This window comes from Martes martes, assembly GCF_963455335.1.
Source record: "Martes martes genome assembly, chromosome: 11".
Taxonomy (NCBI): Eukaryota; Metazoa; Chordata; class Mammalia; order Carnivora; family Mustelidae; genus Martes; species Martes martes.
Window position 1 is genome coordinate 12771389 of NC_137899.1, and position 25420 is coordinate 12796808.

The window sequence follows — 25420 nt, forward strand, 5'->3', positions numbered from 1 at the left end:
TTCAATAAGATTTCACTTTCCCTAGTTTCTTTCTAAAATTAACTCAAATTTAAGCTTATAGGTTAGTGAATAAGAAAATCCCTTTGGAATAAACAGGGGGGAAATTTATGAATATTCTAAGGAATGATGCCTACCTCAGGCCCTGTGATATGCATCAGACCAGAAACAGCAGAGGCAACAGCATCATATCCAGCTCGCTGAGACAGTGGGCCTGTCTGGCCATACCCTAAAATGAGAAGAATGGACATAGTCAGCAGCATCATGCAAGGAGAGCAAGAGTACAATGACATGTTTGTAGCCAGAAATCTTGAGCAATTTATTAATATGAGATTGACAGTACCCCTTGAAAAGGAAGCAATAAAAATTATTCATGATCTTATACCCCAAAACGTTGCAAACTGGTACTTGAGGGCCAGATCCCACTGCATGAATGTTCTGTCTGGCCTGAAGAGTGTCCTGAAATGTCTTCATGTAGTTTCCAACATTTTAAAAAAGCAGGAGATAGCACATAAAATGCAAATTTCTTGAAAAATCAGAAAATAGTTCAAAACTAGGCCCACACAACAATCAATTAGAGTTAATAACAGCTCTTCCCTTTATACAGGAAAACAAATTCTCCAATTTGCCATTCCTCCGCGACTCTTACTCCTTAATGCCTGAGCCTGATTCACTTATTTAATCTTGCCTCCCAGCTCCATTCATATATGCTACTCTTGTTCCATACAAAACTATAACAAAGTAAAATAAAATAATGTTTCTCTGGATTCTGTTTACATTTTTCGTGTGTGTGTGTGTGTGTGTGTGTGTACATATATATATAAATGATGACTAAAAATTATTTCTAAAGATTGTATTTATTTATTTATTTATTTATTTATTTGACAGAAAGACACAGAGAGAGAGAGAGAGAGAGCATAAGCAGGGGATGGAGGGAGGAGCAAGGAGAGAGGAGAATCAGGCTCCCCGCTGAGCAGGGAGCCCAATGCAGAACTAGATCCCAGGACCCTGGGCTCATGACCTGAGCTGAAGGCAGATACTGAATCAACTGAGCCACCCAGGTGCGCCAGCTAAAATTTTTGATCACAAACAATATGATTACATAACTTAACAGTGCTTTTTAAGATTACAAAAAGAAAGTGGAGGTATTACTTTTTCTTTACTCTTTCCTTTTCCTTTTTTTTGGGGGGGGGGGCCATCAGCAAAAATTAAGCGAACACAATAGTTTCTCCTGCTCTCCTCCAGTCCTGGCACTTACTGTTGAATGAAAAAAGGTTATTTCAGGGGCTACATGAATCTGTCTCCATATCCTATGTTATCAACCACAGAGAGGACACATGAAATAGCCATCAGCTCTTAGCTGAAATGTCCTGCATATCTCACTTTAGAAAGATCAAAAAATGGTACCTCGGGGCCTTTGCTTGCTTCTCCAGGCACTTGGAATGTTCTCCCTCCTTTTCACGCCATATATCCACACACCTCACACTCTCTCACATCCTCCAAATCTGTACTCAAACATCTCCTTACCAGAAAGAATTTCCCCAGAGCACTCTTGTAAAAGAGCACTCTCACTTCTCACTTTTAATCCCCCCTTACATTTGTCTCTGTAGCACTTATTACAAGATACATAATATAGCTATGTGTTTATTGATTTATTCTCTGTCTCCTCTCCTACCAAAATCTGTGCTCCAGAACTCTTTTCTATTTGATTCACTGCTGTAGTCATAGCATCTAGAGAAGAATTTAATAACACTCACTGATAAAAATGAATGAATGAACGAATACTTGTCACATAAAATAATTTCAAAAAAACAATCTATAACAACTAAATTAATGAAAAAAACTAAAGAAGTTTTTGTTTTGTTTTGTTTTTTACCAAAATGGCAATATGGGAACTTTCTGAATTGTCCCCCTCCCACAGACACGACAAATGTACAGTACCACGTGGAGCAATTCCCTCTGAGAGAAATCCAGAACTATTTGTTTGACTCCTACACATTGGTGATAGGGAAAATACCCACATCTAAACGGGTGTTTAAACCCCACTCCAGACACAACACCATATATTCAGGAGGGAACCCCCAACTCATAGCTTCTCCTCAAGGAGTGAAGGGTTTGGACCACATATCTGGGGCCCCAACTTTAAAGGCTCCCACATGAGGAGCAGGCCCCCGAAGTACCTAGCTGTAACACCAAGCAGAGCTTACATTCACGAGTCCCTTCGGACCATAACAAACAGAAAAAGAAGCTGTTGACAGGCACAGGAGCACTAACCACAGATATCTTTCCAGGGAACAGCACAGAGGGATCAGGCAAAACCATCCATCTCCCAGTCTTTCCCTGCAAGGGGTCTCAATGCATACTTTACAAGCTGCTACCTGAGGATTTGGACTGTAATTACGTATATGTAGGTGCTCACTGCAATCCCTCCTGGAACCCAAAAGAGCTAGTGGGTCACACTCATGCTCACTCCAATATGAGGTAAGCAGTGTCTCTCTGGAAAGAGCTTCTACACATGTCTGGCATATCAGCCTTTGCACCTACTGCCCAAGGGATGGGCCCCCAGATCACCTGGCTCTGACAGCCAATGGGTTTTGCAGACACAGGGCTATACCAGACAAAGAAGCAGTTTTTAAACAGGCTCAGGAGCAAACTCCATGGCTATACATCCCAGCTCAGTGCAGAAGGAGAAGGCACAAACACCTGTCTCTCACCAGATGTTTCACCTTTCTCCCCAGAAGGGTTTGACTGCATACTTTCCCAGCTGTTGTCTGAGGTCCAGCCTCTAATCAACATGCATCTAGGTGCCAACTGCTATCATCCCCCTGGGGACACAGATGGATCTTGGCACACCCCCAACCACGAGGAGCCACAAAGAACAAAGGCAATCATAAAGATCCGAGGGAACCTGGCGCTCAGACCAGACTGATTGATGAGAGTCATCTCCTACTCAAGACCATTCTCAAGACTGAGAAAGGTGGCTGTTTTAGCTAATATATAGAAACCAACATAAAGAATCAAAGAAAGTGAAGAAACAGGAATATGTTCCAAACAAGAGAAAAAGGTAAATTTCCAGAAACTGATCTGACAGAAATAGAAATAAGTTATTTATCTGAGAGAGAGCTCAAAACAACATAAAGATGCTCACCAAGATCAGAAGAGTGATGTATGAACAAATGACAATTTCAACAAAGAGAGAGAATATCAAAAAGTGCTACAGAAATGACAGAGCTGAAGAATACAATAACTAAAGTGAAAAATTTGATGGAGACACTCAACCACAGACTAGATCAACTAGAAGAAAAGAACAGCAAGTTAGAAGATAGGCAATGGAATACACCTAATCAGAGAAGCAAAGAGGAGAAAGAGTGAAGATAGCTTAAGGGACTTATGGGACATCATCAAAAAGAAAAATATTCACATTAAAGAGATCCCAGAAGAAGAAGAGAGAGAAAGAGGCAAAAGCGAATTTAAAGAAATGCCTCAAAACTGTCCTTATCTGAAAGGAGAAACAAGATGTCCAGATTCAGGTAGCCCAAGAAGTACCAAATAAGATGAATCTAAAGAGGGGTGCCTGGGTGGCTCAGTGGGTTAAGCCTCTGCCTTTGGCTCAGGTCATGATCTCAGGGTCCTGGAATCGAGCCCCGCATCGGGCTCTCTGCTCAGCAGGGAGCCTTCTTCCCCCCGCCTCTCTACCTGCCTTTCTGCCTACTTATGATCTCTCTCTGTGTCAAATAAACACATAAAATCTTTTAAAAAAAAAAAAGATGAATCTAAAGAGATTCATATGCAGATACATTATAATTAAATTGTCAAAGGTGAGAAAGAAAGCCAGCAAAAGAAAAGCAACTTGTTGCATACAAGAAAATTGTCATAAGTCTATCAGTGGATTTTACAAAAACGACGTAGGCCAGAAGGGAGTGAATAAGATATTCAAAGTGCTGAAATAAAAAATGTTGCCAGCCAAAGACACTCTACCTAAGAGTTATCCTTCCAAATCAAAGAAGAGATAAAGAATTTTCCAGACAAACAAAAGCTGGAGGGCTTCATCACCACTAGACCAGCCTTACAAGATATGTTAAAAGGAATTCTTCAGGATGAAACAAGAGTGCTAATTAGTTACATTAAAACATGTCAAGGTATAAAACTCACCAGAAAAGGTAAATATATAGCTAAATCCAGAATACTCTAATGTACTTCTATAACTGTAAATTTTAATTTTTTTTTTTTAATTCATTTGAGAGAGAGAGATGACAAGTAGGCAGAGAGGCAGGCAGAGAGAGAGAGGGGGAAGCAGGCTCCCTGCTGAGCAGAGAGCCCGATGTGGGGCTTGATCCCAGGACCCTGAGATCATGACCTGGGCCGAAGGCAGAGGCTTAACACACTGAGCCACCCAGGCGCCCCCTATAACTGTAATTTAAAAGTTAAAAGACAAAAAAAAGTTAAAAGACCAAAGTATTAAGAATTCCCATAATCACAGTAATTTCCTAATGGATACATTAAAAAATGTAAATTATGAAATCAAAACCTTAAAATGTCAGGGGAGAATGTAAAAATTCAGAAGTTTTCCATACAACCCAAGTTAGGTTGTTATCAGCTTAAAATAGACTGTTATACGGGCACTTGGGTGGTATAGTCAGTTGAGTGACCAACTCTTGGTTTCAGCTCAGGTTGTGATCTCAGAGTCATGAGATCAAGCCCCACATCAGGCTCCATGCTCAACAATAATCTGCTTAGGACTCTCTCTCCCTTTCCCTCTGCTCCTGTGTGCTCTCTCTCAAAAATAAATAAATAAATAAATAGTAATTTTTTTTGTAAAAGTAAAATAGATTATTATAACTGTAAGATGTTTTGCATAAGCCTTATGATAAGTACAAAAGTACATATGATAAGTACATAAGTACAAAGTACAAAGCAAAAACCTATAGCAGACACACAAAAGAGAAAGAAATCAAAGCATAGCACCACAGAAAATCATCAAATCATAAAACAAAACAAAAGAAGATGAAAGAAACAGCAATTACAAAACAACCAGAAAACAAAACAAAATGACACAGTAAGGTACATACTTATCAATAATTACTTTAATGCAAATGCACTAAATTCTTCAATCAAAAGACATATAATAGCTACAACTACATGCTGCCTGCAAGAGATTTATTTAAGCTTTAAGTACAGAAATTGAAAATGAAGGGATAGAGAAAATATTCTATGCAAAATGGAACCAAAAGAAAGCAGGCGTAGGTATACTTATATCAAGTTAAATAGACTTTCAGCCAAAGACTCCAATAAGAGACAAAGAAGGGCATTACATAATGATAAAAAAGTCAATCCAATGAGAAGATATAACATTTGTAAATATTTATGAACCTAACATAGAAGCAACTAAATATTTAAAGCAAATATTAACAGACATGCAGGGAAAAATAGATAGCAATACAATAACAGTAGGGTTGACTACCCTACTCTCAACAATGGATAGATAATAAAAGAAAATCAATAAGAAATCATTGCACTTAAACTACACATTAAACCAGATAGATTTAACAGACATTTATAGAACAGTCCATCCAACAGCAGCAAAATACACATTTTGCTCAATCATACACCTGAAACCTTCTCCAGGATAGATCGTATGTTATGCTGCAAAACTAGTCTTAATTAATTTAAGAAGATTGAAACCTTTTCAAGCACTTTTTCTGATCATGAAGGTATTAAACTAGAAATCAATTATAAGAAGAAAGTTGGAAAATTCACAAATCCATGGAGATTAAAAAACATGCTCCCCCCCCAAAAAAATGAGTCAAAGAGGAAATCAAAAGATAAACCAAAAAAATATCTTGAGACAAATGAAAATGAAAATACAACTTAATGAAACTTGTAAGATACAGTAAAAGCCATTCTAAGAGAGCAGTATACAGTGAAAAATACCTACACTGAGAAAAAAGAAAGATCTCAAACAACCTAATTTTACACTTCAAGGAACTAGAAAAAAGGAGAACAAACTAAGGCCAAAGTTAGCAGATGGAAGGAAATAACAAAAATCAGAACAGATAAATATGAAAAACTAAGAAAACAATTTTTAGCTAGATAATAAAGAAAAAAGAGACAAAACTCAAGTAAGAAAAATCAGAAATGGAAGACAAGTTACAACTGATGCCACAGAAATACAAAGGACATAAAAGACTATTATGAACAATTATACAACAACAAACCAGACAACCTATAATAAATGGATAAATTCCTACATATGACTTACCAGGAATGATTCATGAAGAAATATAATATCTGAACCGACCAATAAGGAGATTGTATCAATAATCAAAAACAACCTAAAGTACAAAAGTCCAAGACCAAAGGGCTTCACTGGTGAATTCTACAATAAATATCTAAAGAGGAATTAATATCAACCCTTCTCAAATACTTCCCAAAAATAGAAGAGGAGGGAATGCTACTAAACTCATTTGACAAGGCCAGCATTACCCTGAAACCAAAACCAACTAGGACACTATAAGAAAAGAAAATTACAGGTCAATAACCCCAATGATACAAAAGTCCTCAGCAAAAATTAGCAAGCCAAATGCAATAGAACATTTTTTTTAAGATTTTATTTATTTATTTGACAGATAGATCACAAGTAGGCAGAGAGGCAGGCAAAGAGAGGAAAAGAAGCAGGCTCCCCGCCGAGCAGAGAGCCCAATGCGGGGCTCAATCCCAGGACCCCGGGATCATGACCCGAGCTGAAGGCAGAGGCTTTAACCCACTGAGCCACCCAGGTGCCCCTCGATAGAACATTTTTAAATATATCATGACCAAGTGGGATTTATTCCAGGAATGAAAGGATGGTTCAACATCCACAAATCAATCAATGTGATATATCACATCAATAAAGTGAAGGATAAAAATCATATGACCATCTCAATAGATACAGATAAAGCATCTGACAAAATTCGACATCCATTTCTAATAAAAACTCTGAACAAATTGAGTATAGAGGGAATGTAGCACAACATAATAAAGGCCATATATGCCAAACCCAGAGCTAACACCATATGAAATGGTGAAAAGCCAAAAGCTTTTCCTCTAAAATCAGGAACAAAACAATAGTACCTACTCTCACACCACTTCTATTCAACATAGTATTGGAAGACCTATCCAAAGCAATGAAGCAAGGAAAAGAAATAAAATGCATTCAAATCAGAAAGGAAGAAGTAAAACTGTTTTGAATGATGTGATCTTACATAGGGAAAACCCTAAGGATTCCATCAAAAAACTGTGAGACAAATCTAGTAAAATTTCAGGATACAAAATCATTATACAAAAATCTCTTGCAACTGAGGTGCCTCAGGGGTTCAGTCGGTAGAGTCTCCAACTCTTGTTTTCGCTTGGGTCATGATCTCCAGGTTGTGGTCAAGCCCCATTTTGGGGCTTTGCTCTCAGGGGGAAGTCTGCCTGAGATTTTCTCTTTCCCTCTGCTCCTCCCCCATTCATGCTCTCTTTTATTCTCTCCCTCCCTCACTCAAATAAATACATAAATTTTTTAAAAATCTGTTGCATTTCTATATACCAACAACAAATCCTATGAAAGAGAAATGAAGAAAGCAATCCCACTTACAGTAGTACCAAAAATAATAAAATACTGGGGGACTTGAATGGCTCAGATAGTTAAGCATTTGCCTTCAGCTCAGGTCATGATCTCCAGGTTCTGGGATTGAGCCTCACATCAGCCTCCCAGTTCAGCAGGGAGTCTGTTTCTCCCTCTCCCTCTCCCCCTACTTGTGCTCTCTCTGTCTCTCAAATGAATAAGTAAAATCTCTAAAAAATACATGTGTAATATATTAACCAAAAAGATAAAAGATCTATACACTGAAGATTATAAATAGACACTGATGGAAGAAACTGAAGACACATTAAATGGAAAGATAACCCATGCTCTTGTACTAGAAGAATTAACACTGTTAAAACATCAACACTACCCAAAGCCATCTACAGATTCAACATAATTTCTATCAAAATCCCAATGGCACTTTTTATAGAATTAGAAAAATAATCCGAAAATTTATATGAAAACACAAAAGACCCCAAATAGTGAAAGCTACTGTAAGGAAAAGAACAAAGCTAGAGACATCACACTTCCTGATTTCAAAATATATTACAAAGCTACAGTAATCAAAACAGTATGTGGTACTGGCATAAAAACAGACAAATGGACCAATGGAACAGAATACAGAGCCCAAAAATAAACCCATGCATATATGGTCAACTAATCTTTGACAACAGTACCAAGAACACAGAATGGAAATGGACAGTCTGTCCAATAAATGGTGCTGGAAAAAGCAGATATCCACATGCAAAAAACATGAAATAGACCCCGATCTTACACTATACACAAAAATCAACTCAAAACGGTTTAAAGACTTAAATATAATATCTAAAATCATAAAATTTCTAGAAGAAAACATAAAAATAAAGCTCCTTCACACTGACCTTGGCAATAATTTTTGGATATGACACCAAAACCATAGGCAAAAATAGACAAATGGAATTATATTAAACTAAAAAGACTTCTGTGAAGCAAAGGGAACAATCAGAAATGAAAAGGCAATCTACAGAATGGGAGAAAGTATTTGCAAACCATGTTTCTGATAAAGGGTTATTAACCAAAATTTATATGAAACTCATACAACCAAATAGCACCAAAAAATCAAATAATCTGATTTAAAAATGGGCAAACAGAACCTGAATAAATAATTTTCCAAAGAAGACATAACAAAAGACCAAAAGTTACATGAAAAGATGCTCAACTTCACTAATCATCAGGGAAATGCAAATCAAACTCACAGCGAGATATTACCACATCCTTGTTAGGATAGCTATTATCAAAAAAATGAGAGCTAACAAATATTGGCAAGGTCATGGAAAAAAGGGAACTCTTCAGCAATATTGATAGGAATGTAAATTGGTGTAGCTATTACAGAAAACATTATGAAAATTCCTCAATAAAACAAATTTAAAATGGAACTACCCTATGATCCAGCAATCCCATTTCTGGGTACATCTATCCAAAAAAAATAAAATCAGTGCCTCCATAACATATCTGGACTCCTATATTCACTGTAGCATTATTCACAATAGCAAAGATACAGAAACATGCTGTGCACTTTAAATATACACAATTTTGTCAATTTTTCTCATGTGGCTTGGGAATAAAGAAAAAATATAGATATGTAAAACAAAATCCCCAGATAAAATCATCACTTAACATTAAGAAATTAAAGTAGTTCAAGATTAAATTATATTTATCATTACTGATGACAGAATTATGCATTATTATGGAAAGTTTCACACATAAAGTAGAGAGAATCATATAATAAATCCATCAGCAACTTCCATAATTATTCATTCATAGACAGTCTTCTTTCCACTAGATTTATTTTTCAGTTAAAACTATTATATGACTCAGAAGTCCAAGATGGCAGAGGAAGAGGAGACCTAAATTTCGTCTGTTCCCAGGAATTCAGCTAGATAGTTATCAAACCATTCTGAACACGTACAAACTCAATAGGAGATCAAAGAAAAGAATAGCAGCAATTATATGAACAGAAAAATGACCACTTTCTGGAAGGTAAGACATACTTAGAGTGAATCTGGGGCAATATATGGGAAGACAGACCGTGAGGGGAAGGGAGACTCCACCAGCCAGGTTATGTCGAGTGACAGGGCAGTGGAGCACAAAACTGGAACTTTCAGAAGTCTGCTCCACTGAGGGACATCACTCCAGTGGCTAAGCAGGGGTGGAACCCTCACTGGAACAGTGTTGTCTCAGGACTCTCGGGGTCACAGAAAGACTGAGGGGGCCTGAGTGTGGCAGAGCTCCCAGGTATTGGAGCAGAGAAGCCAGTCACAACCAGTGAGCAGAGGAGTGGGTTGCCAGCTTGGGATTGCCATAAACTATGATCTGCGGCACCACTGGGCCACTAGTCTTTGAGCTGGGACCCAAAAAGTGGCAGATCCGGAGAGACTCCCCTTCCTCCCCCTGGGAGGAGGAGCACAGGAGCACACTACAGGAGCCCACCTCAGGAATCTGCTAGGTTTAGAGACTCCAAATGGGGTCACGTGCCTAAGACAGAAATGCTCAGTCACAGGCCAGGTGAGTACAGAGTGCAGCCAGAGACCAGGGAGACAGGAGTGATTCACTGTTTTTCCCTGAGGGCTTACTGAGGAGAGGAGCCAAGCACTCAGCTCCAGGACCAGAGACTGGGAGGCCGCCATTTTCATTCTCATCCTCTAAAGCTACACAGAAAGCCTTCAGAGAACAAAAGCCACGTATAGTTAACCAGAGCAGATTACTTAGTCTGGTCTATCACAGTGCAATTCCACCTGGGGAAAAGACACCTGAGAATTAATGCAACAGGCCCCTTCCCCAGTAGATCAGCAAGAACATCCAACCAAGACCAAGTTTACTGATCAATGAGAACTGCAAAACTCCAGCCCTAGAGCAATATAGCACATAGAATTCATGGGTTTTTTTCCCATGATTCTTTAGTCTTTCAAAGTTAATTTTTTTTCATTTTCTATTTCTTTTTCTTTAATTTTTCTTTCCTTCTTTTAAAGACTTCATTTATTTATTTGAGAGAGAGAGAGAATGAGATAGAGAGAGAGCATGAGAGGGGGAAGGTCAGAGGGAGAAGCAGACTCCCCACTGAGCAGGGAGCCTGATGCGGGACCTGATCCCAGGACTCCAGGATCATGACCTGAGCCAAAGGCAGTTGCTTAACCAACTAGCCACCCAGGTGCCCCTTTTCTTTTCTTTTTCAACCAACTTTTTATTAATTCCTCTTTAAAATCTTTTTTAAATTTTTTTCATTTTTACAGTCATATTCTATCCCTTCATTGTACTTAACTTTATTTTCTTGTGTATATGTATTTTTTTTCTTTAAAATTTTGGGATGCGGATTCATATAACAGACCAAAATATACCCTAAATCTAGTGTATGACTTTGTTCTATTCACCTGCCTGATCACATTCTCTCCTTTTTATTTTTTAATCTTTCTTCTTTCTTTTTTCAATCAACTTATCAATTCCTTTTTTAAAATCTTTTTTAATTTCATTTTTACAGTCATAGCCCATCCCTTCATCATATTTACCCTTATTTTTGTATATATGTAAGTTTTCCTTTCTTTAAAATTTTGGGTGACCGTTTCTTCTAATAGACCAAAATACATGCACAATCTAATGCATGTCTCTGTTGCATTCACCAGCCTGATCATATTCTTTTTCCCTACCTCCAGTTTCGGGTCTTCTCTGATTAATTTAGCAAATATTTTTCTGGGGTCAGTGTTACCCTTTTAGCATTTTGTTCTCTCGTTCACCTATTCTCTCAAAAAAAATGACAAAATGTAAAAACTCACCTCAAAAAATAGAAAAAGAGGCAGTACCAACTGCCAGAGACCTAATCAATATGGACATCAGTAAGATGTTGGAACTAGAGTTCAAAATAACTATTATAAAGATGCTAGCTGGGCTTGAAAAAACCACAGAAGATACTAGAAAATCCCTTTCTGGAGAACTAAAATCTAACCAAGTTGAAATCAAAAAGGCTTTTAATGAGGTGCAATAAAAAATGGAGGCTCTTACTGTTAGGATAAATGAGGCAGAAGAGAGAATTAGTGACACAGACCACATGGTGGAGAAAAAAAGAAGCTGAGAAAAAGAGAGATAAACAACTATTGGATCACGAGGGGAGAATTCAAGAGATAAGTGTTCCCATAAAGCAAAATAATATTAGCATAATTGGGATTCCAGAAAAAGAAGAGAGAGGGGTAGGAGCTATACTGGAGCAAATTATAGCAGAGAATTTCCCTAATTTGCAGAAGAAAACAGCATCAAAATCCAGGAGGCACAGAGAACCCCCTTCAAAATCAATAAAAATAGGTCAACACCCTGAGATCTAATAGTAAAACTTACGAATCTCAGAGACAAAAAGAAAATCCTAAAAGCAACTCAGGACAAGAGGTCTGTAACCTACAATGATAAAAACATTAGATTGGCAGCAGACCTATCCACAGAGACCTGGCAGGCCAGAAAGGACTGGCATGATATATTCAGGGTACTAAACAAGAAAAATATGCAGCCAAGAATGCTATATCCAGCTAGGCTATCACTGAAAATAGAAGGAGAGATAAAAAGCTTCCAAGACAAACAAAAACTAAAAGAATTTGCAATCACCAAACCAGCCCTACAAGAAATATTGAAAGTGGTGCTCTAAGCAAAGAGAAAGCCTAAAAGTAACATAGACCAGAAAGGAATAGAGACAATACACAGTAACAGTCACCTTATAGGCAATACAATGGCACTAAATTTATATCTTTCAATAGTTATCCTGAATGTAAATGGACTAAATGCCCCAATCAAAAGACCCAAGGTATCAGATTGGATAAACAAAAACAAAAACAAAACAAGACCCATTGATATGCTGTCTGCAAGAGACTCATTTTAGATCCAAAGACACCCCCATATTTAAAGTGAGGGGATGGAAAACCATTTACCTACACTGTTGGTGAGAATGCAAGCTGGTGCAGCCACTCTGGAAAACAGTATGGAGGTTCCTCAAAAAGTTGAAAATAGAGCTACCCTACAGCCCAGCAATTGCACTACTGGGTATATACCCCAAAGATAACAGATGTAGTGAAAAGAAGGGGGCACCTGAACCCCAATATTTATAGCATCAATGTCCATAATAGCTAACCTATGGAAAGAGCCTAGATGTCCATTGACAGATGAATGGGTAAAGAAGATGTGGTGTGTATGTATATACAATGCAATATTACATGACCATTAAAAAATGAAATCTTGCCATTTGCAATGATGTGGATGGAAATAGAGGGTATTATGCTAAGCAAAATAAGTCAGAGAAAGACAATTATCATATGATCTCACTGATATGTGGAATTTGAGAAACAAGGCAGAGGATCATGGGGGAAGAGAGGGAAAAATGAAATGAGACAAAACCAGAGAGGAAGACAAACCATAACAGATTCTTAATCTCGGGAAACAAATTGAGGGTTGCTGGAGTGGAGGGCAGGGGGAGGGATGGGGTGGCTGGGTGATGAACGTTGGGGAGGGTATGTGCTATGATGAATACTGTGAATTGTGTAAGACTGATGATTCAAAGACCTGTACCCCTGAAACAAATAATACATTTTATGTTAATAAAAATTTTTTAAATTTTTTATTAAAAATCTTTTTAAAAAACTATTATACAAAGACAAAGTAAAACCATTAAAAAAAAGTCTTGATTCAGGTAAAAACCAGTCACACAGAATCCTACTCTGTCATGTTTGTATTCCAATTTCAAAAAAAATAATCTATAAATTCTGAACTGTTACTTTTTAAATCTTTAGATAAGCACAAATGGGATACGTAGGGAACATAATGCGAAACAGTGTTAAGGCAACATTCTCTATGCAAAAATACAGATATTAATATCCAGAATTAGGAGTGAATTTATATTCCAGAGTATCTAGTTTACAACTATAAAGGGCACCCTACACCAGGCTTCCAGTATTCCACAAAATAGTTTTTAACACAACGGTATCTCCAGCATTAAACTGGCCCCCTGGAGCAGAGATAAGCTCCACCATAAGACAGGAACGCTGTGTTCCGTGAACCACCTGTTATCTCAACAGGAAGTCAAGAGAAGGAATTAAGTTTCAGTCCGCTCTCAGTGAGGAAAATCAGGTGCTCAGGAATCTGGCCAGGAGCCCAAATCCCTCAAAAGGGACAAATCGAGGACCCTCACCATCAGCACAACTCTAAAGGGAGTCTTCTAAACAAAGGCCTGCAGGAAAATATGCCCAGAAAAACAAACAACTTGCTAAATAAAAGTGCACCATAATAGTGGCCTTGTGATACAAATTTTTTTGTTCAGTTTACAACAATGAGAAGGCATAAATACCTAATTACTTTAAATTACAACTTCCAAGTACTTCTTTTAGATATATTTTTTAAAGATCTTTGTTTATTTATTTGAGAGAGAGAGAGTGAGTGAGAGAGGCATGAGAGGGGAGAAAGTCAGAGGAAAAAGCAACCAGACACCCCGCGGAGCTGGGAGCCCAACGTGGGGCTCAATCCCAGGACTTTGGGATCACGACCTGAGCCGAAGGCAGTTGTTTAACCAACTGAGCCACCAGGCGCCCCCAAGTACTTCTTTTAAAGAGAAACAGGGGCACCTGAGTGGCTGAGTCAGTTAAGGATCCAACTCTTGATTTTGCTCAGGTCATGATCTCAGGGTGGTCAGATAAAGCCAGGCATCAGGCTCTGCACTGGGTGTGGAGCCTGCTTAAGATTCTATCTCTCAGGGCGCCTGGGTGGCTCAGTGGGTTGAAGCCTCTGCCTTCGGCTCAGGTCATGATCTCAGGGTACTGGGATCAAGCCCCGCATCAGGCTCTCTGCTCAGCCAGGAGTCTGCTTCCCTCCCTCTCTCTCTACCTGCCTCTCTGCCTACTTGTGATCTCTGTCGGTCAAATAAATAAATAAAATCTTTAAAGAAAAAAAAAAAGATTCTCTCTCCCTCTGCCCTTCCCTGCAACCCAAGTGTGCACATACTCTCTATCTCTCTCAAAAATAGTTTAATTTTTTAAAAATAAAGAGAAATATAGTTATTCTTATGGAGGTAGTATGGCATAGTGAATAAGGATGAGTTTCAGGATTGAAAAAACCTGGATTCAAATTATCCCTGTGCGAACTACTAAATCTTCAATAATTTATCTGATTTCCCTGGTCCTCCATGTCCTCATCTGTAAAATGGCAATATTCACATTTATCACATAGATTTCTTATGAGGATTCTATTTGATAAGACAGCATAACCAGGGGCGTCTGGGTGGCTCAGTGGGTTAGAGCCTCTGCCTTCAGCTCAGGTCGTGATCCCAGGGTCCTGGGATCGAGCCCCGAATCAGGCTCTCTGCTCGGCGGGGAGCCTGCTTCCTCCTCTCTCTCTCTCTCTCTCTCTCTCTCTCTCTGCCTGCCTCTCTGCCTGCTTGTGATCTCTATGAAATAAATAAATAAAATCTTAAAAAAAAAAAAGACAGCATAACCAAAGCACATTTTACTTGAGAGCTAAATACACTTCATTAATAAATATGCATTAATTAATATACTAATAACATAGTAGCTTACCCTTTCCACAACATACTGAGAATAACAAAAAGAAGGTTGCCTTAAGGTATGTTGAATTGATAAGAATAAATATTCAAAGCACTGTAATTACGTTGTTAAAAACATTAAGATTGGAAGTTTTGTACTTGGAAACTTGCATTTGTTCATTTTAGAGAAGAAGCTGACAATAATACATATATAATTATATACCCAGTATATATATATACACATATATATATACAATATATACACACACATATATATATAATACACACACACACACACACACACACACACACATACTGATGAGGGATAGAAGTAGAAAAATGTCCATCTTTAGCCTGGAAGGCTGACCTATAGCCTGCACGATTTCTACAAGATCAAATCTGTGCTGGTTGCCACATTCTTAAAGGGTCTCATGACTGCCTATACATCTCACTGACAGTTTGTATCAAAATGAATGATAAGCACCAGAGAAATCTTGCAAAACTATTTTGTAAGTGGAAATTCTAGGAAGACATTTATGATCTAATACTCCCTGCACATCCCCTCCCCCTTGAACACTATGCATCTAACCGCCAGCTTCACACAGCAGAAAGTACAGCTCTTTCCACCCAGGGGTCCTCTCCCTGTGCTACTTAAATAAACTTATTAAGTTGCACCATACAACCTCCCAAGAATTCTTTCTTGACCATTGTACTTGACCATCCTGCAACAGTATTAGTCAAAAATCGTTTCACCTTTTCATCTTACACTTAACCTTAACTATTTGAATACTGATTATCAGGACAACCAACAAATATTTCTGACAATAAATAGAAAGTTTTAAAGCAGGGAACTGATATTATCAAGTGGTATTTCGTAATGCTTACTCTGTTGGCCACGTGAAGAGTGATTTATTAATAATTTAATAAAGAGCTGAAAAAAATGGTATGCATGGGATCCAGGTACTTCTTTTTAATTTTATTCTAGCTTTACGATTCCAAAACCACCATGATCAAAATCCAGATTAAAGAGAAAATATCTAAGCATGTCAGTTCGATTGTATGTTCAAGTAATGGGGTGAGGAAAATTAAGGAGGTTATGAAAAATCAGAGAGGAACACTACACATACATTCATTCCTTCCCTCCCTTTCTCCTCTCTCTGTCTGTCAATCTATCTCTCCTCTCTCTCTTCCCTCCCACCCCCCTTACTCACATTCATTTTAAGGAGCAACCCCGCCATCTTGTGGCTTCTATGAACATTGACTATAAAGCAAAACTTGCATTCCTAGACACACAAGCCAAACTGTGAGGAAAAGAAACCAAAGGGAAAAGATTTCTTCTTTCAATATTTGCCCTGAGTACCAGATGATCTGGCCTTCCCGCTCCTGGCTTCACTCACCTTTCTTCTTAATTGTGTCTAACTGTGTTTTCTTTTTCTTCTTAACTTCTGAGTGCTTAGAAAGCAGGAACTCCCACTGGTGCTTTTGCTTTCTATGACTCCTAGGACACCTCCCACAGTGCTCAACACACTATCAAAGGTTAACTTTCTGACGGCCAAACAGGCCTTTGACAAACTGGCGAGAGAAGCTATGAACTCTCCCCAGAAGAAAATAACTGAACATATTTCAAATCCCATTCGTGCGGCCCTGGTGAAAAGGCAGGTCAAGGGCCCTCAGCAAGCAAATCCCTGCTTGTCTCTGTCCCCTCCAGGCCCACAGCACCTCCATGATCAGCATAACTCTCCTGAGGGGGATCAGCTCAAGGACAGCTGTGAGGCTTCCAAGCAACTGAGAGCTCCCTCGTGGGGATTTGGCTTGATCATAAAAAGAAAAGAGGGAACAAAATAAAGCATCTCTCACAGCCTCTATCATTAGCCTCCTGCTTCTGGTCTCCCTCCCTCATGCTCGCCTCTTGGGATCATAGTGATCTCCCGAAAATCTAAATCAGAGTGTCCTACTGTCCTGCCCAGTGCTTTCTACGGGCTTTCCAAGTCACCCAGAGTAAATCCAAACTCCGTATCCTTGCGTCTTAGCCATTGTCTGCTCTCTGGCCTAATCTCATCAGTTTTCCCACTGCCCTCTATCTTGAGTCCTACTGGTCTTCTTGCTGTTCTCTGAATACACCCATGGCTTACTTTTTTCCATCCTGGAGACTTTACTCCACCTAGAATGGTCTTTCTTCCAGTCTTCACATGGCTGGCTACTACTGATTATGTGATCCTGAACACACCTTCCCTGACCACCCAATCCAACAGAGGCTTCTAAGAACTCCTTAGCATTTTATCATATTTTCATTCTCTCTAAAGTACTTATCACTATCTGATATTTAACTTTTCAGATGAATATATGTCTCTCCTCTAGAATGTTGGCTGTGACAGAGGTGTATGTTCTCTGTGATATCTTCAGCACCTAGAATAAGATCTACCAGTATCTCAGTAAATGTGTATTAACAGATGAATGAATATTAATAAATAAGCTAGGGAAACTGAAATAACACTTATCTTCTACTGGGTATAAAACAAAGATTAAAATGTACTTCCTCTAGTAATACCTGAAATAACCTGGTTGGGGCTTGGGCAGAAAAACAATATGGGAAGGTCCAGGCAACTAAATTCCCCAGGTTCAACTGCCGACATTCCCCAGGAGTCCATACATCTTTGGTCCCCTCTCATCTTCAGTGTTCTCTCTAACGACTTTCGTCCTTACCGCAGCTCCAAACAAGATACTGGCAACCCCACTATCTAGAATAATAATGACTATGTATCAGGTTATTACATATTAGACACTGGTATATGTTTGTCCACAAGATCACTTAATTCACATAAAAACCTTACCGGTTAGGTACCATTTATCCCCTTTTTACAGCTATAAAATCTGAAGCATAGAAAGGTTAAGGGACCTGTCCAAGGCCACATGGAGAGGAAGTAGCAGAGCTAAGATTTTAACCCAAGTCTGAATCCTTATATCTAAAGATGTTTGCTTATGTGTGTACAGACATCTCCACCAAAAAAAACCTAAGGTACCACAAGCTTAAAGATACCCTAATCAGAAAGTATCATCCCACCTCAGTCACCCCCACAGGCCACCGATCCAGACTGCTCCCTCTCCCACATTCATGTCACTGACACACACACACATCTGCACAATCCAGAAACCGAAGAGGCATCCTGGACTCTTTTATCTCAGTTCCTGCCCATATCCAGCCAATCACAAATTCCTTCAGTTCCTGCCCATATCCAATCGGTCACAAAGCACCAGTTCAGGTGGTAATGGGCTGAAAGGTTGAATCACGAAGTAGGCAGTAAGCAAGATTAACCCCAGGGTTACAGGGACCTTATACGTAGCTATCAGGAGAGGATACCAGGGTGGCCCCCTCTGAGGTTCATTCTTTTCCAGCAGCTGTCGGATAAATTTTTCAATTGCCTTCTCTGACATGCCACTGAGCCACCCAGGTGCCCCTGGATTTTATTTTTTTTTAAATATTTATTTTTTTTATCTGTCCCCTGGAAAGGCCTAGAACCAAAAACTAACCCAGTGGCAAGGAGCATTCCTCCATCCAGACTGCAGTCTCTAAATGCCATTTCCTACGAAAAGTAACTAGGATTACATGGAGAAATTGTTGATTCCAGGATGGGGCAGGAAACATACAAAATCCACCTGGAATATCTTGTTATACCAGAAATCAAAGAAGCTATCAAAGACTACTGGTCATGTCAAAAAAATGCAGAATCCACACCTGAAAAGGCCCACGATAGCCAAAAATGAAATCATTTTGAGTATGAATAAAAATAATAGCTGCAATGGACTGAAACACATCAAATATGTTAGATTCTGAAAAGTCATATGATATTTTTTTAAGTCATCAGTCACCCTTGGAGGGTAAGAGGAAGTAAATTCATTATTAAGACAACTAGTATTAAATAAAGGGAAAGAATTTACATGCATCTTGCCTTTACTAATCCAAGCTAATCACATAGTTGATGAGAGGTTATCCTTTTATAGAAATTTTCCAACCAACGTATGAGGAACCAATGGCAGAATTAGGATGTTATCATTTTCTAATTTCTAATGAATTAATAGATCTAGGCAATCATCATCAATGACTACTAACATCACAAAGAGAGCAAGAGCCAGCCTTTATCTGCCTCCTAGTGGGACTACACATCACCTTCTATGAAATATTCTTTTTGTTTTTTTTTAAGATTTTATTTGTTTGACAACAGAGAGAGATAGCCAGAGAGGGAACACAAACAGGGGAAGTGAGAGAGGGAGAAGCAGGCTCCCCGGGGCTCGATCCCAGGACCCTGGGATCATGACCTGAGCTGAAGGCAGACGCTTAATGACTGAGCCACCCAGGCACCGCCTATGAAATAGTCTTAACAACAACAACAACAAAAATCAAACCAAAATCTGAGCAAGACTACAGATGTCAATTTTTAAAGAACAACAAGAACAAAATTAAACAAATGGGACTATAACCAGCAAATTCAAACAAATCAACTGACAAACTGATTTTTTAAGCAAATAAGTTACAAGAAAAGAGAGACTGAGGAGGAACTATATAAATTAAAGATTTAAGACACGTCAATCAGTTGCAGGGTGCCTGAGTGGCTCAGTCAGTTAAGCATCTGCCTTTGGCTCGGGTCATGTTCTCAGGGTCATGGGCTCAGTGTCCTCACCCCACAACAGGCACCCTGCTCAGCTGAGAGTCTACTTTCTCCCTCCCCCATCCCTCCTGCCCCAACTCATGTGCCCTCTCTCTCTCAAATAAATAAGTAAAATCTAAAAAAAAAAAAAAAAAAAAGAAACATAACAATCAGTTGCAATGACTAGACGTCATTTGGATCCCATTTCAAAATAACAAACTGTAAAGTGAAAGAGTGAGAGAATTTGGACAATGTGAACACTAACTGCATACTTAATGATATTAAGGAATTATACTCATTTTTTTATTTACTTGTATTAGGTGTTGCTGCTTTAAAAAGAGTCCTTTTCTTCTGGATATATTCTGCAATATTTAGAAATGAGATGATATAAAATCTGAGATATGCTTTTAAATAATCAGGAGAGGGAGAATATGTGGGATTATAAACAAAATAAGATTGGCCGTGAGATGATTGTACATGTACCTCAAGAACCATTATACTGGGGCACCTGGGTGGCTCAGTGGATTAAAGCCTCTGCCTTCGGCTCAGGTCATGATCCCAGGATCCTGGGATCGAGCCCCGCATTGGGCTCTCTGCTCAGCGGGGAGCCTGCTTCCCTTCCTCTCTCTGCCTGCCTCTCTGCCTGCTTGTGATCTATCTGTCAAATAAATAAAATCTTTAAAAAAAAAAAAAAAGAACCATTATACTACTCTCTCTACTTTCATGTAACTACATTAAATGTCAAAAAATAAATTTTTAATGATATGAAAATTTCACTGTGTACACCTTAAAGTACACCAAGGAATATTAAAGCTGAATGGGGCTGAGGCAAAAATTCCTGCTTTACAGACGTGAAAACTGAGAACTACAGAGGTCAAGTAACTTGTCCAAGGTCATAAAGCCAATCATTAGCAAACCTAGAACAAACACTCAAGATTTCAGTTTCCCTATCAGGTTCTCCTTCATCTGAACAGAGAGTTTATTCCTTTGAAGAATCTTCTCAGCCACTTTCTATTTCATAAAATTGATTCAAGAATAATAGTTAACATGTACAGAGCACATGCTGTGTGCTGGGAACTGTGCTGGTGCTCTGTGCCATTTCATCACAGTCTCACAAAAAGTACATGAGGTACTTTATTTAATTACTATTGAGGAAAATGAAATTATGAGAGACTGAGTGTCTCCCCCAAGGTCACAGAGCTACTCTCCATGAATCTGTAAGTCATCATCAAACTATGGACCCTCATTACTATGCAACCACTTTTACAAAATATCTCCATGAGTACCAACAGTTCATACATTGTTCCAAGACCAAAAATGTGATATAGTAATTATTAGGTCTGCTGTCTCAATAACCCTTGAAATTAGATCCCTCACTCTACCACAGAGAGGCAGCAAAACTGGTTGGCTAATTATACAGCACCTAAAGCATTTAAAATATAATACTAATAAGCATATGTTCCCAGTCAGAAAGGGTAAATAAACTTGTGAGTTAAGCAGTATTCTGCCATGCAGCAAAAGCATACTGAGAAAATACAAAATTTTAAAAAAGCTTACACTGGGGTGCCTGGGTGGCTCAGTGGGTTAAGCCTCTGCCTTCAGCTCAGGTCATGATCTCAGGGTCCTGGGATCGAGCCCCGCATCGGGCTCTCTGCTCATGGGGGAGCCTGCTTCCCCCTCTCTTTCTGTCTACCTCTCTGCCTACTTGTGATCTCTCTTTCTCTGTCAGATAAATAAATAAAATATTTTTTTAAAAAGTTTCTTTACACTGATGATATATGTCTTTATCACAGAATTACCACTTTGTTTCACAATATCCAGCTTGATGATGTTAATATATACGTGTATGTTTGTTTAAGAATTGTTCCTTAGATTTATCAAACTCAACACCCAAAGAACAAATAATCCAATCAAGAAATGGGCAGAGGACATGAACAGACATTTCTGCAAAGACGATGTCCAGATGTCCAACAGACACATGAAAAAGTGCTCCACATCACTCAGCATCAGGGAAATGCAAATCAAAACCACAATGAGATATCACCTCACACCAGTTAGAGGGGCTAAAATTAACAAGTCAGGAAATGACAGATGTTGGCGAGGAGACGGAGAAAGGGGAACCCTCCTACACTGTTGGTGGGAATGCAAGCTGGTACAGCCACTCTGGAAAACAGCATGGAGGTTCCTCAAAAAGTTGAAAATAGAGCTACCCTATAACCCAGCAATTACACTACTGGGTATTTACCCTAAAGACACAAATGTAGTGATACGAAGGGGCACATGCACCCAATGTTTATAGCCGCAATGTCCACAATAGCCAAACTATGGAAAGAACCTAGATGTCCCTCAACAGATGAATGGATAAAGAAGATGTCGTATATATATATATACAGTGGAATACTATGCAGCCATCAAAAGAAATGAAATCTTGCCATTTGCAACGATGTGGTTGGAACTAGAGGGTATTATGCTTAGCGAAATAAGTCAATCGGAGAAAGACAATTATCATATGATCTCCCTGATATGGGGAAGTGGAGATGCAACGTGGGGGGGTTGGGAGGGTAGAAAAAGAATAGATGAAACAAGATGGGATCGGGAGGGAGACAAACCATAACAGACTCTTAATCTCACAAAACAAACTGAGGGTTGCGGCGGGGGGGGGGGGTTATGGACATTGGGGAGGGTATGTGCTATGGTGAGTGCTGTGAAGTGTGTAAACCTGGCAATTCACAGACCTATACCCCTGGGGCTAATAATACATTATATGTTTATAAAAAAAATTAAAAATTTAAAAAAAAAGAATTGTTCCTTAGGCATAGGTTTTATCTTTCCCAACTAGTTAACATAAAAATAAGCACACAGTAAGCACTTAACACAAACATTTGTCACCTGACTGGTGCATATTTTTGTATTTTACAGTATTTCACACATGCCTATGATATTCTTCACATAAAGTATCAAAATAAATGTTTTTACAGGACTGACAGGAGTTAGGAATAATTGGATATCAAGATACTGTCTTGTCTATAATATACACAATGTTTTTATGGAAAAGTAATTAAAACTCTTCAATACCTCCATCATGAAACTGGAATCTACAATTTCAAAGACTTTCAGGATCACATCAATGCATCCTGTTAAACATAACTTTAACTACACTGCAATCATGGACACACACACACACACACACACACAAACCAATTACCCTAAATCCCAGAAGACTTATTCAACACTACTATAAACCAAACTTATATATGGAAAATAAATTGCAGAATTTGTCCTCAAATAAGAATTCAAATATAAGGATGACTTGGTGACTCAGTGGGTTAAATGTCTGTCTTCAGATCAGGTCATGATCCCAGGGTCCTGGGACTGAGTCCTGCATCGGGCTCCCTGCTCAGCAGGGAGCTTCTTCCCCTGCCTGCTGCTCCCCCTGCTTGCCCTCAAGGGCTCGCTCGCTCTCTCTCTCTCTTTGACAAATAAATAAATAAAATCCTTTAAAAAAAAAAAAAGAATTTAAAAAAAGAACTCAATTTTCATGGGCTGTATTCTGAAGAAATTATATTAGCAGTTATATTTATATCCCAAGAGTCAACATTTTCTATAAGACAAATGCAGCTCATATTCTGATAAATGACCCCATAAAATCATTAAAGAATAACAGAATTACCATTGCTATGTATTTTTCATTTTCAGGTACAAAATCAAATTTTAAATGTCAGAAATATAAAACATACTCTGCGAGAAGAAAAGAAAATAAAAATTCAGCCAGACTCTCACATAAAACCAATTCCCTATAGCTAGATTCCCACACCCCAAATAGCAGCACTACGTCAGACTATGAAAGAACATTCTAGGCAAAGAACATAAAAATGTTCAGTACTGACCTCTTTTGAGAGACTAAACACCATCTCAAATCAAATCCAGATAAGTGGATAACTCAACTGAGTAACAAATTAAGAAGAATCACCTTTAGCCTTCTTTCATTGCCAAGAGAAAAATATTCAATTAAGTGCAGTCTACATCTTTATTTAATAGAGATCAATGAAACAACAGCATAACAGTAACCCAAGGAAGAAAGATACTAAATAAAATCCAGTTATCCTTGAACTGGCCAAAGTTGGGAGCAATTAAAGTCTTTCCCAAACTGCAGACTTCGGGTAAGCAATGTTTCCTAAACAAGGAAATACATAGTATTATATATGTGTATACAACAAATCCAAATCCAGGAAAATAACAAGAAATCAGGACAAAGAGTACATAACATGTAATGGCACTGGTGAAACTCTTCATTTGTAGAATAAACTGAAGGAAACCTCTAAAAAGTTTGCAGTTAAGAGCACATCCAGTGCTCAGACCTTGGTTTTTAAATACCATTCTCTGCTCCAGGGCTCCTTGGAGAAATGGTCAATTCCAGGACTAGGACAGGGGAGGAAGAGTGACATAAAACAGGATAAACCTAGAACATCTCATGCCAAAAACTTAAGAAGTGCTTCAAAAATGGTGAGGATATATCAAAAGGACACAGGGGACACCCTGAAGGTACTCCCACCGGCCAAATCTAGGGTAATCTGCACTGAAATAAATAATGATAATAAAGGATTGGAACTGATAGAATAAAACGTGAATTCAACACTGATATAAAGGAAAAGGAAAGCTCTTCCCTGTTGTAAAAAGGGACACTTTTGTTACTCTTATTGGATTCATAAAAAATGTAGAAAGATGATGGATGATAGATAGATAGAGGCAGAAAGAAGGTTAGAGCAAAAGTATTTTTATATCCAAGTTCACAGGATAATAAACAATAAGTAATGAGTTCTTTTTGTTTCTAGTTCCTTAATTATCTCTTTTTAGTAATGAGTCCTAACACACACCTGAACACCATTTAACTTGCCCCAGGCTTGAGGAAGAGGAAGATAAACAGGAAGAGGAGGAGGGGAAGGCAGCAGCATGGAAGGAGGCGTAGCTACCACTTCCTGAACATTTCCTTGTAATAACCCTATACTAATCCTTATAATAACCCTAAAATTTACAGATTAGAAAATTTCACTAGGAAAGGGTAAGTCACTTATCCAAAGCCACATAAGCAGTAAGTGACAGAGCCAACATTTCAACCAGTCCACTGTATGGCGGACAACCCCCTGCTCTCTTTGCCCTGCTTTGATTCGAGCAGTTCCAGCTTTCTCTGCATTAGGCTTCTATATAAGTATTTGAAGAAAAGGCCAAATAACTTTAAAACACTATATTACACTATCCTCCCTCATAATGTTCCTAGATACCTCCCTGAAGCTGCAACGACAGTATCATTGTGAAGACACGAGACCAAGGCTATAAAGAGGTCAGGACGAGCTAAGCCCAGTTGAAGTTGAAGCAAAACTTCAGGAAGGAAAAGCACACCCACCACGGTGCTCAAACCCAAAGCAGGAATCTGGACAGTCCTTTCATTTCTAGTAAATCGGTTACAACACTTTATTCCACTAATATTGATTTGATAAGTATCTACTGAATATCTACTATGTGTAAATGTTACTTGCAAGAAAATCAGTAGCATTTAAGAAAAACCATTGGTTAAAAAAAAGCAAAGGGAAAACCATTGGTGTCCAATAATGACAGAATCCAATTCAATGTAGCTTC

At 38.6% G+C, this 25420-nt stretch overlaps 1 protein-coding gene across 3 annotated transcripts in view; it reads right to left on the minus strand.

Annotated features, from left to right (window-relative positions):
- SUGCT (succinyl-CoA:glutarate-CoA transferase) overlaps positions 1-25420 on the minus strand; it is a 765791-nt gene that overhangs the window by 660473 nt on the left and 79898 nt on the right. For all 3 annotated transcript variants that reach the window (XM_080818391.1, XM_080818390.1, XM_080818392.1), the window contains exon 7: positions 135-226. In XM_080818391.1, the coding sequence (XP_080674517.1) occupies positions 135-226 (92 nt within the window). The remainder of the gene's footprint in view (positions 1-134; positions 227-25420) is intronic.